At 39.0% G+C, this 14,059-nt stretch overlaps 3 protein-coding genes across 4 annotated transcripts; 2 read left to right on the top strand and 1 right to left on the bottom strand.

The window, feature by feature from the left end:
• The first annotated feature begins 2,290 nt into the window (after positions 1–2,290).
• On the top strand, positions 2,291–3,357 carry LOC148384187 (neuropeptide B-like). The gene is made up of 2 exons (XM_088358649.1): positions 2,291–2,625; positions 3,009–3,357. Exons 1-2 carry the CDS (start codon positions 2,389–2,391, stop codon positions 3,135–3,137), a joined length of 366 nt encoding a protein of 121 aa, XP_088214775.1. The 5' UTR covers positions 2,291–2,388; the 3' UTR covers positions 3,138–3,357.
• A 204-nt stretch (positions 3,358–3,561) lies between these two features.
• On the bottom strand, positions 3,562–7,338 carry LOC148384186 (guanine nucleotide-binding protein G(o) subunit alpha-like). 2 transcript variants are annotated; one of them, XM_088358647.1, is made up of 10 exons: positions 7,174–7,338; positions 6,686–6,821; positions 6,524–6,615; positions 6,286–6,378; positions 5,975–6,135; positions 5,355–5,483; positions 4,491–4,620; positions 4,338–4,409; positions 3,975–4,062; positions 3,562–3,829 (listed from the first exon to the last, which is right to left on the bottom strand). In XM_088358647.1, the coding sequence occupies exons 1-10, from the start codon at positions 7,210–7,212 to the stop codon at positions 3,642–3,644; spliced, it is 1,128 nt and encodes a 375-aa protein (XP_088214773.1). In that variant the 5' UTR covers positions 7,213–7,338; the 3' UTR covers positions 3,562–3,641. The 2 variants fall into 2 exon arrangements, with proteins under 2 accessions (XP_088214773.1, XP_088214774.1); XM_088358648.1 differs by having other exon boundaries at positions 3,975–4,029.
• A 577-nt stretch (positions 7,339–7,915) lies between these two features.
• Positions 7,916–14,029, top strand: LOC148384185 (TANK-binding kinase 1-binding protein 1-like). Its single transcript, XM_088358701.1, has 13 exons — positions 7,916–8,076; positions 9,692–9,932; positions 10,041–10,169; positions 10,651–10,755; positions 10,831–10,975; positions 11,055–11,248; positions 11,330–11,391; positions 11,459–11,565; positions 11,726–11,910; positions 11,981–12,256; positions 12,352–12,432; positions 12,492–12,704; positions 12,785–14,029. Exons 2-13 carry the CDS (start codon positions 9,702–9,704, stop codon positions 12,911–12,913), a joined length of 1,857 nt encoding a protein of 618 aa, XP_088214827.1. The 5' UTR covers positions 7,916–8,076; positions 9,692–9,701; the 3' UTR covers positions 12,914–14,029.
• Positions 14,030–14,059: the final 30 nt, after the last annotated feature.

Here is a 14,059-nt window from a genome sequence, read left to right as displayed (position 1 = left end):
TGATGATAATACATTTAACAGATAGTGTCCTTGGTAGATTTCACAAAATAATTTTCATTTACTTGTAACTCTAATCTTAAATTTCTCTTTTTTCAACCACTATAAATATCATGGTCAAAGGTCACAGGTGTCTAGTCTAGTCCTTGGGGCCGCATTCCAACATGTTTTCCAAGGTTCCCTCGTTAAGTGCACCTGCGTGAAAAGTTTTAGCTCCTTTTGACCGTGAAAGTGGCTAAAAGTTTTCACGCAGGTGCACTTAACGAGGGTAACCTAGAAAAAATATTGGAACGCGGCCCCAAGGACTAAAGCTTGACACCTGTGACCTTTGACCATGATATTTCCCCAATAAAGTGGCCTGTTATTAGGTACACTTGAAAATGGCGGTGTACCTAATAGAGTGTCCGTGTGCTTACCTCGTTAAGTGCAGGTGCGTGAAAACTTTTAGCTCCTTTTGACCGGGAAAGTGGCTAAAACTTTTCACGCAGGTGCGCTTAACGAGGGTAACTTGGAAAACATATTGGAACGCGGCCCCTTGAGGACTGGAGGTCGACACCCCTGGTTTAAGTGGAAAGTGCCACACCCGCCCTCACCCCCACTTTCTGATTGGCTGGTTAATCTGTGACGTCACTCGGACACTCCATTAGGTACACCGCCATTTTCAAGTGTACCTAATAACAGGCCAGTTTATTAGGGAAATTTAATGGCCAAAACTGAACTGAAAGTGAAAAGTGCCACACCCGCCCTCACCCCCACCTCCTGATTGGCTGGTTGATCTGTGACGTCAGATGGACACTCCATCAGGTTCACCACCATTTTCAGGGGTACCTAATAACTTTATGCATTTTTTGGTACGTGTCAAGAATGTGTATTTGACTACTTGCTCTTTATTTCGGGGAGAGCAACACATTACACAACGTAAATACATATTGTCATATAAAGCAGTTAACCAAATGTCAGATTTTTGTTTTCATGCTCAAAAAAATAAAAACAAGGAATAAAACACCAGACAAGTTTTAACAGGTTTTAATGTTTATTAAAATAAAAAAAAATAAGAAATAAAACACCAGACAAGTTTTAACAGGTTTTAATGTTTATTAAAATAATAATAGTACATTTCAAACCAGCAATCTAATGTGAAATTGCAGTAGATATATAGGATAACAATATTTAGGCATATATATGCATACACGTTATTTTAAGTGCTATAAAATCAAGATTACCCAAAGAGAAGCATAATCTGCCCGTTTTTGCATAACGGCGCATCCCTTCTGCAATAAAGTTAGCCGTTAGCTCGGAGAAAACGTGCATAAAAGAAGTGGTGTTTCAGTGAGTTGTTCTTTCTCTCCTTGGCAAATTGTAAATCGACATTCTGGCTTACATAGTTCACGCCAGGAGACGCAACACGTTCACTGATTAATCTGTTGGTGCACGGGAAGGAAGACAGTTGACCCATTCACTCGTTCCCTCACTGATCCGTTCTCGCAATGAACTGGAATTGCAAATCATTCACTGACTGACTCGTTCTCTTAGTTTTGTTCGTTGGTGAACAGGAAATGTAATTCACGACTCGTTTGTGAACGGGAAGTGACGTCATTTTCTTCTTCGTGTTGTTTTATGGCGAGGTGGCACCAGCTTCCATGGGAATTACCGACACCTACTGGTTGAAGTCATATGAACTGAAAAAAGTACGACAATAAATAAATAAATAAATAAATAAATAAATAAATAAATAAATAAATAAATAAATAAATAAAATAAATAAATAAATTTAAATAATTAACAAAATTAATAAGTAAATACATATTTATTTATTTACTTAAATAATTAATAAACTAGTTAAATAAATGAATAAATAAATATACAAATAAATAGACACATGAATAAATGAATAAATAAATAAATTTAAATAAATAAATCTAAATAATTAACAAAATTAATAAATAAATACATATTTATTTATTTACTTAAATAATTAATAAACTAGTTAAATGAATAAATACACAAATAGACACAAATAAATAAATAGATAAATAAACAAACAAATAAATGAATGAATGAATGAATTAATGAATGAATGAAGTGTAGTCGGGGGGGGCATGAGCGGTCTCAGTTGAGCAGTTGATATGGGCTACCGAGCACTTTCCCCAATTTTCTTTGTTTATTTACAATTGGTTTAAAGGCTATATGGAAATATAATTCAAGCCGAACTGGACTCTGGGATTTGTAGTATTTCGTGTGCGTGCTCACCACCGACAAGGGGGGGGGGGCGATTAGAAATAAGGGAGCGACAAACAGGAATCTATAAGAAGCGGGGAAAATAGTGAAAGGAGCACACAACCGACGACGGCGAGGTTTGCTCTCTTGTTTGAAAGCTCCACTTTTTCAGAGATGCGGGCGAAACTTCTGCTGTTGCCCTGTGTGGTTTTCTCAGGTCTGGTGCTCTGCAGCCCTACCGATGCATGGTACAAGCAGGTGGCCAATCCAAACTTCCACTCGGTGGGCAGGGCGTCTGGCTTGCTGTCGGGTATCCGGAGATCACCGTACGGCCGGAGGGGAGCTGACATGGAACCATCAGAAAGTTGGTTTCCTGAAACAGAAGCACTCCGTTTTAGCCTGAAGACAATGGTCAGTGTTTTATTGACTTTATATAAGGATGTTAAAATGTTTGTGTATCGATGCATGCATTTTGATGGAGAGCGAGAGAGAATGCATGAGAGAGAAAGGGCGTGTGTAAATGTGGACAGGGACATCTATCTATCTATCTATCTATCTATCTATCTATCTATCTATGTGTTTAAAAATTTGAAAACATTTGCTTTTACTTTTTTTTCACTTAATTGTTTATTTTTTTATCACTAATACCAATTAAACAAAAGTGGTTGATAAACAGTAATAAGGGGAAATATATATTTTAATACACTTTACCGCAAATAAAATTGTCTATAGAATAATAATTTCTAAAATTATTCAATAATGACCACACTAAAATGCATTTTTCTCATCTACAGTCCAACTGTATAAGAGACATTGTGCCAAACCTGATGAGTTGTGAACTCTTCTCTGGCGACAAGACGACATTCAAGTGCAAAGCCGACATCTTCCTCTCCCAAGACCCTGCTGACTGTATGGAGGCTTAGCTGCAACATTGTATCAATCATGGATTATCAATAGACTTGATAACCAATAGCTATAAAGGCCAAAATTATTCATACCCCATTCGTATGAAGCTGACCAGTGCATGTGTTTGTGCAGGTATGTTTTCATTGTAATGCTTTTTACATATTGTGTATATATTGTACCAAGTGCGCCGATAAAGAGCATGTCATGTGTTAGTGCGGACGGAATTAAACAAGTTGAACAACCATCACGTCTCCTGTCACTAATTTCAACTCAACACAAAGATTGAGAGAATTCACCTTCACCAACAAAAATAGTTACACATGCTCCACAAATTTACTTTTGCCAAAGTTAGCTGACCAAAATTGAAAATTCATTCATCATAGGTCTTCTTAGCAGTATTTACAATTCTCAGTGTGTGGGGGCAGAACAAATCCACCAACATCATAACAAAATAATATTTTATTTAAAATAATTTAAAACAAATGTGGCATAATTAAGTGGTATCTAAAATAATTCATCTGTTAGAGGAGCTGAGTTGTTGTGAGGTTGTGCTTCATTATCTGTTCTATGGCAACCTGGAAAACCGCTTGGATGTTGGCGGTGTCGATAGCCGTGATAAAGTGGTGGAATATGAGCCGATTGTCCGCATTGCTTGTCAAGAACATGGTGGTGATGTGGCGAGCTGCAGCGTCCACGTCTGCATCTGGTCCTGGAATGGAGGCCAAGATGCAGTGGAACCGCAAAGTTAACAAATTTGGAATGAACACATGAGTAACATGGTTTGGAGCTGATTTTCTGGAGGGAAAATTTTATGCCATTACAGAGAATTTTTTTTTTCTTAATGCATACAGTACCTTGAAAAGTAGAAATGTAGAATCTCAGGTGTCTTCCAGAGAGGAGTATCTTCTCCTGGAAAAGGTCAGTTTTGTTCATGAACAGAATCTGAAAGACGAATGGTGGAAAGGTATAAACTCATATACAACTTACTTTAAGTGCATAAACTGTATATTTGACATTGTCGTCAGGCTGCATATTAAATGTATCATTCTGGAGAATGCCAATCCAATTTCCACTGGTTTGTTCATTGTATTGAAATATTGACAGCAACAACTTAAAATTTTTTTTTGAAAAATTACATCAATGGTTACGTGTCTCATGTTTAACTGGCAACCAGTCAAGGATGTACCCCACCCTCTTGCCCTAAATCTGGTACCTACCACTGAGGTGAGCTTGAAGATGGCGTTGGTGCAGATCGACGCAAAAAGTTCACAACTTTCTTGCAGCCGATTCTACAGAGATTCCAGGCACAAACAATGTGGATTAAAAATGGGATCGGTTAGCGCTGCTCAACATTCACCTCGTTACCGTACCACGGTTGGGTCTTCAGGAAGAGACATGTCATAACTGCTCAGGGATACGACGAACAGCAAAGCCTGCATATCGTCAAAACAACGCAGCCATTTCCTTCGATCACTACGCTGGCCGCCCACGTCGTACAACCTGTCAAAATGATGATATGAGATGAGAATAATTCACATTGATGAGATAATGATGAGTCCTTAGTGATAAACCATAATTTAGTACTGGAAGGTAAAATTATTAATTAAAAAAAAAAAATAAACTTGGCCTAATTTTAGTTGGGGGGGAGAAAAACGTAATGCAAAGATGTCCATTCGGACCGATCGAGACTGATTGGATTTCGCCATTTTGATTTCCCATCACAAGCAGCAATCTGAAAAGTAACTACTACGTGAAACTTCGGTCTTGTTTTTGGCCAGCCACTTTTAAGAAAAGAGTTGCTCTTGGCTGCGTAATCGTAGGGCCAAAAGGAAAAATCATTTCAAAATATGATATGGCATTTAGCCGCACCAAAGGGCCTTGGTGACACAGGTAATGAGTTTCCAATGGGGTCAGAGTGTCTGTGACTTCTACCAAGGTCAAACGTCTGTTCCAGCAAGTGAAGGAAACAATGATGAGTGTGGACAGCAGGTCCATGATGAGAGCTGTCAGTCCTAAGAACTCAGTGTTCATTGTTGTTGATAAGCCACAAAGTACATGGGGAAAATTGTGAGTGAAAGCTGTATTAAAGTGAGACAAACTGAAAAACAATTTTCGGTTTTTGTGGAAGTTGAATTGAATCTTCGCCTCAATCATACAATCATAATATATTTAAGGTGCTGGCGGTTGCTGTTTGCATATTGTGCTCAAACCAACAATGATTCCAGTGGACATACCGGAATATAATGTCATCAACTTGGAAGTGCGTCTCGATGATGCCGCAGGTCCTCACTCTCACTCGGAGAACGTCTCGCTCGGTAGGGGTGTAATTGGGGGCGATGATTCGACTCATGTTTTGGAAGAAACTTAAGAGGGAAAGCATCACCATCACATTTTGCTACATTGCCTACACCGCTTTAAATTGGCAGCAATAGAGTAAAAATTATAGACGAGGTGGACACGGATAATTAGTATCGATTTCTTGACCAGATTTGGGCAGAAGAGGTTTTGGAATAAAAATATAAAATAAAAATAATATGTACATTGATGAGTTTTTTTTGTGCATATTGAGATTCATTATGGAGTTTAAAAAAAACTGAATATTGGAAACCTTTAACGCACCGTCCCTTTAACTAAATGTCAAACAATGCACATTGGCATAGTACATAAATTTTTTCAGATTCGCTTCTGTCACCGTGAATAACGTCAAACGCCTTTTGATGACGTCTTGATGAGCACCCTCGCTACTATTTGTAGTTGGACAAATTTACTATAGCTTTTTTTTTTTTAAATGTCAATCAATTCACCCAATAATATTAAATAATATGTTTGGTTTTTTTTGTCTCACACAACTCACTAGAGGGCAGAGTCATTGAGTTCAAACTCGTAACCTCTGGCGGCAGCCGCTCGCACCCCTTGGTCGGCCCACAGCGCGCAGAAAGCATGAGCCACAAAGGGAAGCAACTCCTGGTCGTTGCCCAAACATTGGCGACATGACAGGATGGAGCGAGCGTGACTCTAAAGACAACGAAGCAGATCAAGAGGAGTTATTTCGGATCTGGAGTTGTTAATCATTTGCATGTACGTTTTGACACAAAGAATTCCATCCTTATTCGTATTTTAAGGCACTTGAATCCTTGAAAATTATTATTTTTTAAAAATGCGCACCTTGTTCTTCTTGTCTGCCAGGTTTATCCTTAGCATCCCCATTCCTCGGAGGACAAACTTCATAGAAGTGAGAAGGTTGTCTATGACTGCAGGCTTCCGTAGGGACAGATTATTATTATTATTATTATTATTTTTTTAAAAAGAAAGAAAAACATTATGTTGTAATCTAGCCTACTCCATATCAAATTAGGACAACAATGAGTGTGACACCCTTGGCCAAATAACAAGAGAACTGCACCTTAAAGCTGATAAGGTCTTGTTTGGAGAAGCCGTGACTGTGAATGATCTTGATTTGTTTGATGAGAGTGCTCTTTCCACTCTCAGCAGTTCCTAAAACACAAGTTAAGACAGTCCCATCCGAAATGTTTGATATACTTAAATCCCAACATCATAATCTTACCCAGCATAAGTATTTTGACCACTTTCATCTCATTCTGGGCCTGCTCGGAGAGGTCTTGTTCTATTTTGGAGCTTCTCACTTTGGCCTTTTTGCCTTCCTCGGTCACATCTTGCCCAAGGCACATTTCCATGCACATCTGAAAAGTCAGGTTTTTTTTCTTAATACATCAAACACGGTTGAGTGGTATCTAGTATGAAACCCAATTCAATAAAAAACAAAACACTGCAGACATACTTCAGTTTATACATTAATACTTGGCGTTACATTACTTCAAATTATTCATTCAGTCATTTTGGAGTTACCTATTATTTACAACAACAATAATAACAATAACAGTTATCTCATTTTTTATCTTTAGTGTCTCCCTGAAGAAGTTAACACTGTGCAGTACAATTTGTTGCAATTTTTTGGTTTGTGGACTCAATTCAGAAAACAATTAGTTAAAAAAAACAAAACAAAACAAAAACGTAATTGACAAAATGAGGTACCTGCAGGGGAGCTGGCAGTATATTCAGACAGCAAAACATGGCTAATTGGCTCCGGGTTCCCTGTTGTTATATTCAGTCTTGAAATTACGATTTAAAAGCCACAACGCAGTCTCATGAAGAAGGTTTATTTTTGGTCTCATACCGATGACGTCACTCAATTATATTTAAATGAGGCCAGGTGCGCAAGACCATAATTGACGTAAATTAACGTAAAGCAGTGTTATGTCGCAAAATCAAATTTTTAATAAATCTTAATTCAATTGTCCATGTTAATCTAAGAAATAATCCAAATGATATTTTATTCTAATGAGTCATGCTAACAGTGCTTTATTTGCTACCGTAAAATAATAAAAAAAAGTGTTAAAAATGTTCAGTTTCTTTCTCTACTAAAACCTTTTCGCCACAGTAATAATCAATTTTGATGGAAATTAAATTGTTAAAACGCAAGGCTGTTCCTTATTTGTGCTGTCTACCACCCTCTGGTGGTTTGTTTGTTAATGTAGTTTAATTTGAGTTATGCACATTATGGCCACTTACAGTGTACGTGCATAGTAAGTGTGTTTTCGAGATTCTACATCCTCTATGCGCGTATTGCTTCATATAATAAATTCAACTTTGCATTAATTATGGCCACAGCAAATTAATATTATGTTGACGAGACATTGTTTTACAAAAAACACACAGACTAAAAACGATCTCCTGATGCCTCTCTCCGATCGCGGACATTGTGCATCAGTATACATTGACACGGTCGGAAATTAATCTAGTCCCCTCCTCATCTAGCTGAGAGTGGGTAGGGGGAGGGAGGTCCACTCACATCAGCATCCACTGCTGATGTCACACTCTAGTCATGTCGACCCTTCCTCAGCACAATCAGCACCACCACTGCTTTTACCACGATACGTAAGTCAATAATCCCGATTACCTGTGCATCCTTGCTCGAATTTCCCTTTGCACGTTTCTGTTTCTAAGGTATAGTTTATGGAATGCATCACTAATAACACCGCTAGGATGTAGCAGGCCCGGTTGAGATGATTTTGTTGCCTTGCGGTCCATGGCGTGAAATCGGAGGTGAGACAAGAAGCGACGTTGGAGTGAGAATGCAAAGAAAATAGGAGTCGGGGGCGAATCACAGGAATGCGTGTTTAGTAGAAATAATTGGCGTATGCGATAGTATTTGGCCTGAAATATGTCATAGTGTTCTTGAGAAACTTGGATTGCATTGTCAACAAATGTTTATGATTTTGTTAGTTATTCGTTACAATCCTGACTCAGTCAGCGTGTTGCGTTCACGTGTTGTCGGCGATTTGAATACTAACGCAGAACCTGGTGGTGTTTTTGCAAGCACTGCTACAAACTGACCTCTGTGATGCATGCACATGATTGAAATACTCAATGTGTTAGTTGATGCCTTGAATCTTAACACCACACGAGAAATACAAGCATGTCGTCTAAAACTGAAACATCATTGCTCATTTGAAGGATTGAACTAATAAGATTTGAAATGGCCATACAAAACGTTATTCTTTAAGCCTAACGAGAAGAAAAAAAAAGTCCTTTTGTGAAATGCAAAAATTAATGTAGTTCAAAATGTAAACACCATGACTAATGATTAAATTGTCATATATGGGCACATAACAAATAACTTTGAAACTCCTAAATGACATAAATGGGACCTCTCCATTACAATGATGAAGTGACAGCTTGGGGTGGAGTTCCACAATTTAAGACTTGTATAAAAATCCTTCCTTTACAAAGAAACAAATGCTCAGCTTTGATTGTCGCTGTCATTTAATCCTCGTGTTATCGATCGCTGCAGAACTCTACTGCATCACACTGAGAGCTAAATTTTTTCCTGGAAAACTAAATGAGGTCAGATGCATTAAGCTTTTATAATTATTCCTTCCATTCATTTTCCGTACAGCCTGTTCTCTGTTCTTTTCAATCTGATATTTTTAGATTTAATAATATCAATTGTTTATTATGAAAATACAATCTTTTGTGTGTGGGGGGGGGGCAATTACACACACTTATCGTGTGTTCAGGCGACTATGTTTGTGTTTGACTGCAGGGGGTTATTATGTGCAACATAATATGTTGGCCCATTAATAAATGAAAAATGCATGCAAGGAAAACATATGGCCATGTTCTTATCTGCCCTTGGCTCACACCGCTCGTACTATGTGTAATGCAATATTGGAAAGTGGAGCAGGAAATTTTGAGGAAGAAAGGAAGCCAATACATGGTTGCAGTGTGTGGGCTGGGAGTGGATATGTGAGAGAAAGTGTGGGCTGTGGGAGTGGGAGTTATGCACAAGTCACATGCATGGTTTGACCTCTTTTGCTCTACGGCTATTGTTGTTTTAGGTAGTGCACACACGTACACAAACACACACACGTGTGTGTATTCTTTGAGAACAAAAATATTAAAACACTCATTTTGTGGTGGTCTGTACATTGAGGAGGCTCCAACTTAATGACCTCTTCCTGATCAAAACAATTTTTCCCCTCTCCTACAGATAACTGTCGATGGAGGTATTTGGCACAGCAGAACTTGGACTGTTGGGAGGTGGCGAAGGGCTACGAGATGACATAGACATGTCAGCGATCAGCTGGTCAGCTGATCATCTCCAAGATGAAATATACCCAGCATCGGGATTAGCGGTAGCTGCAGCTTATCATGACATTAAGACTCGTCTTGCCAGTTTGGAAAGGGAGAACAGCAGCATCAAGAGAAAACTCAAACACTACGAGGTCAAGGTGACGAACATAATACTGTACACATAAATATTGAAATAGTCAATATTTGACCTTTATGCCAATTCTGTCAATGTTCCTTTTTTTTTCTCTTTCAAAAATTCTATTTAGTTTCCGATGATCAATACCTTTGGAGAGGAGCGTGTGTACTTTTCCTGTCAGCCCGTTATTAAAGATAACAATATCATCCAATCAGAGACATCCAACCTACAACACAGAATCAACTCTCTTACCCAGGAGGTACACTTGGCTTAAGTTATTACTACCAATTAGTTTAAACAAATGTCTTTATTTCCACGCTATGTACTTTCTGTCATCTTAATAGGAAAGAAGAATCTATCTTTTATTTTTTATCTCTAAAAATCTGAATAAAGACACTATTGCGACATTTTCATCATCGAAATCTGTTTACGTTCATCACCGATTTGGCTATTGAGCTAGCATGCTAGCATCACAACATGGCCAACTTTGTTAAGACTAAACACGAGGGTTGTGTATCTACATCAATAACAACTGGTGTAGCAACAAGCTAACTGTCTTGTCTACCTTTCATCAGATGCTAATAATGCTAGCTCAGGGTGCTACATGACAACATTAGCTTGCAACAATACCAATCAATACTTAATCAAGTGGAGTCAAAAATCAGTGCTTCCTAAACTCCACAAACATGTTTCATATGCGACAACACACTAGATAAAGTATTTCTATGTCTCTGTCTCAGCTCCAGAAGAGCAAGGAAAGAGAGGAACAATTAGAGGACGTCATCCAAGCCTACGAGAAGATTCACCTCGAGAAAAGCAATGTCCAGAGAGATCTTGACAAGATGGTTAACACATACTCACATAAAGCATACTCTATTGTTTGTTGAGGATCTTCCTGTTTAACATATTTTATATTTTAGACCACTCTAGCAGAGCAGCATATGGAACGAATCTGCAGTCTGGAATCAGCTCTGAGACAAAGAGAAACGTCCCTTCAAAAACTCAAAACTCAACTCCATAACAAAGATCAGGGTCAACCACATGCAAGCCTGGTTGTACCTAGAGGTGAGTCAGCAGAAAATCAATTGATTGACTCACTGATTGAGAAGATGTAATCCATACTTCATGTGTGTAATCTTGAAAGAGGGCCGCTTGCCAATGCTGCAGAGCTCCCGCAGTCTGGATGCTCTCTCAGACCTAAAGTTGCAGCGTCTAGAAGCTGAATTGGAAGGAGCACTGCATCAGGCTGAGGGAGCATGTCTCAGAGAGAAGGAACTGCGAGCTGAGCTTCAGAGATTACAGAAAGAAGTAGCACAGCTACAAGAGGTGAACAAGGAGGTAGGCCATTTTGTATTTTTTAGAACCTGTGCATGCTCTTGAAATGACTATGAAGAGTGAAATAAAAATATATTCTAACAGGAGTTGGCCCCACACTGTGAACACTGTGATGTAGAATGGATCAAGAAAGCTGGGGATGAACAGTAAGTTCTTGGGCATCTTATCAGACAGCCTGAATATTTGGGGTGACCATCATGTTGTGTGTTTCAGAGTTAACCTTGCATTGGCTTACACTGAGCTCACAGAGGAGCTGGGTCAAGTACAAAAATTGACAGCGAAACAAAGTGACCTGCTGCGTCAAATCCCACAGGAACCTGGTAGGTGCCTACTACTACTTTCCACAAAAATAGTTGATTTTCGAGAGCGAGAAGGTAAAACAACCATCAGAGGGCTGCACAAACCAAAATAAGACAGCAGTTATTTGGTGAATTCTCCGTGCTACCTGATAATCCATTCTTCTCTTCTCCCACTTTCCAGTTTGTCGTCCTCCTTCTGCTCCTCAGCGTTTCTCTCCCACATCGCCCCAAGGTACTTCCCTCACCCCTGAAAGGCTGCTGCCTTCTTCCCCACCACCTCTGCACAATGGTCCTGCCTCTTACTCCCATCAACCAAGCAGCAGTAATCTTCGAGCAAAGTTCCAGGGTCGTCGTAGTTACTCTGAGGTAAATTAGTTCCTATTATCACTTTGTTGAAATTACGCTTTTTGTGTGTTTATAATTGTATCTGTCCAAGGTTTCTGACCCATCAGCCATACAGAGACACCCACCTCGCCTCATGAGAGACCCAGTATCTACTCTGCCTAAACCCAGGTCTCTCTATGGGGAGACACTTATTTATGGACAATCCAAATCCCATCTTCGGACTCCTTTGGTGGGCCTGGTCAGACCTGCATCAGCTCATGGAGCTGGTGGGGACCGAAGAGTGAGATTAGAGAGAAATGGGGGCAGCAGTCTGAGCAGCAGTCCTCATCATGGTGCGCTGGATCTGGGCTTCCCTCTGACTAATGAGGTGCAGCTCAAAGCCTTGATTACAGTGCAGGCCATTTAATTATACTCCATAAAGTTCATCATGAAGCATCTCGTCTTTCTGCCGCTCATATACAGGTACATCATTTCTGTCATCTGGATGATGGACCAGAGCCGACCCCACTGGTGACACCCCCACACTCATCAGATGATGAAGAGGTGATTGGTCGCTCCCCAATTTTAAAGCATGCAACAATTTACGGTGTTGCCTTTTACAGGATGGAGGCACCTACGTCTCAGCGGCTTCCAGTCCTCCTCGAACACTTGGATCCTTATCACTTGGGGAAAAAATACTCCACCCCTCGTTCTTGTCTTCGAGGAAATCTGGTCAAATTCCATCTTTCTCAGCCCCTGAAGGCCCCACCACATTCTCCTGCCATCTGCCTGCCTACATGGACTCTGAGCATGCTCAGTCTTGGCCCTCCATAAATGTGAGTACAAACTAGTAAGGGTATCAAATAATTTCAGTTTGTGATTTGATATTTTTAACGTCCACTTCTTCTGCTTGCAGTTATGGATGGAGTCAGACGAGAGTGCCGTGCGAAGCTGTCCTCTGTGTCAGCTGACCTTCCCAATTGGTTACCCGGATGACGCCCTCATTAGACACATCGACTCGCATTTGGAGAACAGCAAGATCTGACTCGCCCAATGAACGCCATTAGACTTTTTTTTTTTGGATAAGTTCACAGATTTAACAGCAATAGTGCATAGTATTTGTTGCATTTACATCCTTTAAACAGGGCTTCTTTTTATCCAAAATTAAACCAGCAGCATTTTTACAGCAAATTCTCCATGCAGGCTTCTTTATAGGTTTTTATTTTCTGGTTGTTCATCTTTTTTTCCTCTCCTCTGTTTTGTATACTAAGGTCATGACCTTTTATAATCCATCCTGAAACAGGACTGGATGTTATTTATTAAGTTGCATTTTTTTTCTTTCCTTTAAGAGTTAACAGATTTAGAAAAGATGCAATTGATTGATAATTTAAAAGCCAAGCTCTTGGAAGAAAGTGTGTTTCTGTCTCTATAATCAAATTTATATGGGCTCAAAAAAAAAAGTGTAAATTCTTGAAGCAATGAAAATTTAACTAATAAATGGGTCTGGGCAATTTTAACAAGTACATGGGACCAGTATCCAAATGGCACCAAAGCGAACCAGCTATAAATACAAATACAATATGTGCAACGCTTCTTCAGCAATATGTTTGAAATGGGGGAGAAAAAAAATAAAAATAAAAGACAATAGCAAAAAATTTACTTGTAACTTCCACTTCTTGGTGTTGTTCATTAAAGTGCCTTGGTTTAAATTAAATTCACCCTTAGTTGGCAGAAGTAGGCCATTACACAGTGATATTTGTGGCTACCAAACATACGATATTGCATTCAGAACAATTGTATATTTGCAAAAAAAAAATTGCGTTTGAACATGACCAACTTGTCTTTGTGCTGTGTTCACTTGTTGACAATAACACAAATCATTGCCTTCATGTCTCTAGATTAGAATTTAATAAATTGTCGAGAAACATGGTGAATAGTACTCAAATAGAGAAACCAATTTCATGAAATTGTATTTTTTTTCCTGCAATTGATCGATGCTATATCAATTATAAAAAACTGTCCGCGTGTATACAATTTAGAATGTACTTTGTCACAAATGTGCGCTAAAATTGAAATGTTTTGCTTTTTATTTCATCACCATTTCATTTTATGATACTACCCTTTGTATGTATGAAATAAATATCTATGTGTCGAGAAATAACTGCCAGGGGGTTCTAACTGAATATTGGGT

Source organism: Syngnathus floridae, chromosome 17, assembly GCF_059516105.1.
Source record: "Syngnathus floridae isolate MCC-2025c chromosome 17, RoL_Sflo_1.0, whole genome shotgun sequence".
Taxonomy (NCBI): domain Eukaryota; kingdom Metazoa; phylum Chordata; class Actinopteri; order Syngnathiformes; family Syngnathidae; genus Syngnathus; species Syngnathus floridae.
The sequence above is the reverse complement of the archived record's forward strand: the minus strand, read 5'-3'. Positions and strand labels throughout refer to the sequence as shown.

Bases quoted from the DNA above. Each gene is read 5' to 3' on its own strand.
- LOC148384187 (XM_088358649.1), top strand. From the start codon at position 2,389: ATGCGGGCGAAACTTCTGCTGTTGCCCTGTGTGGTTTTCTCAGGTCTG. The intron at 2,626-3,008 runs GTCAGTGTTTTA...TCTCATCTACAG, and splicing joins GTTTTAGCCTGAAGACAATG to TCCAACTGTATAAGAGACAT.
- LOC148384186 (XM_088358647.1), bottom strand. From the start codon at position 7,212: ATGTTTTGCTGTCTGAATATACTGCCAGCTCCCCTGCAG. The intron at 6,379-6,523 runs GTGCAGTTCTCT...TCCCTACGGAAG, and splicing joins AAGACCTTATCAGCTTTAAG to CCTGCAGTCATAGACAACCT. The intron at 6,136-6,285 runs GTGCGCATTTTT...CGTTGTCTTTAG, and splicing joins TGGCAGACAAGAAGAACAAG to AGTCACGCTCGCTCCATCCT.
- LOC148384185 (XM_088358701.1), top strand. From the start codon at position 9,702: ATGGAGGTATTTGGCACAGCAGAACTTGGACTGTTGGGAGGTGGCGAA. The intron at 9,933-10,040 runs GTGACGAACATA...AATTCTATTTAG, and splicing joins TCAAACACTACGAGGTCAAG to TTTCCGATGATCAATACCTT. The intron at 10,976-11,054 runs GTGAGTCAGCAG...TAATCTTGAAAG, and splicing joins AAGCCTGGTTGTACCTAGAG to AGGGCCGCTTGCCAATGCTG.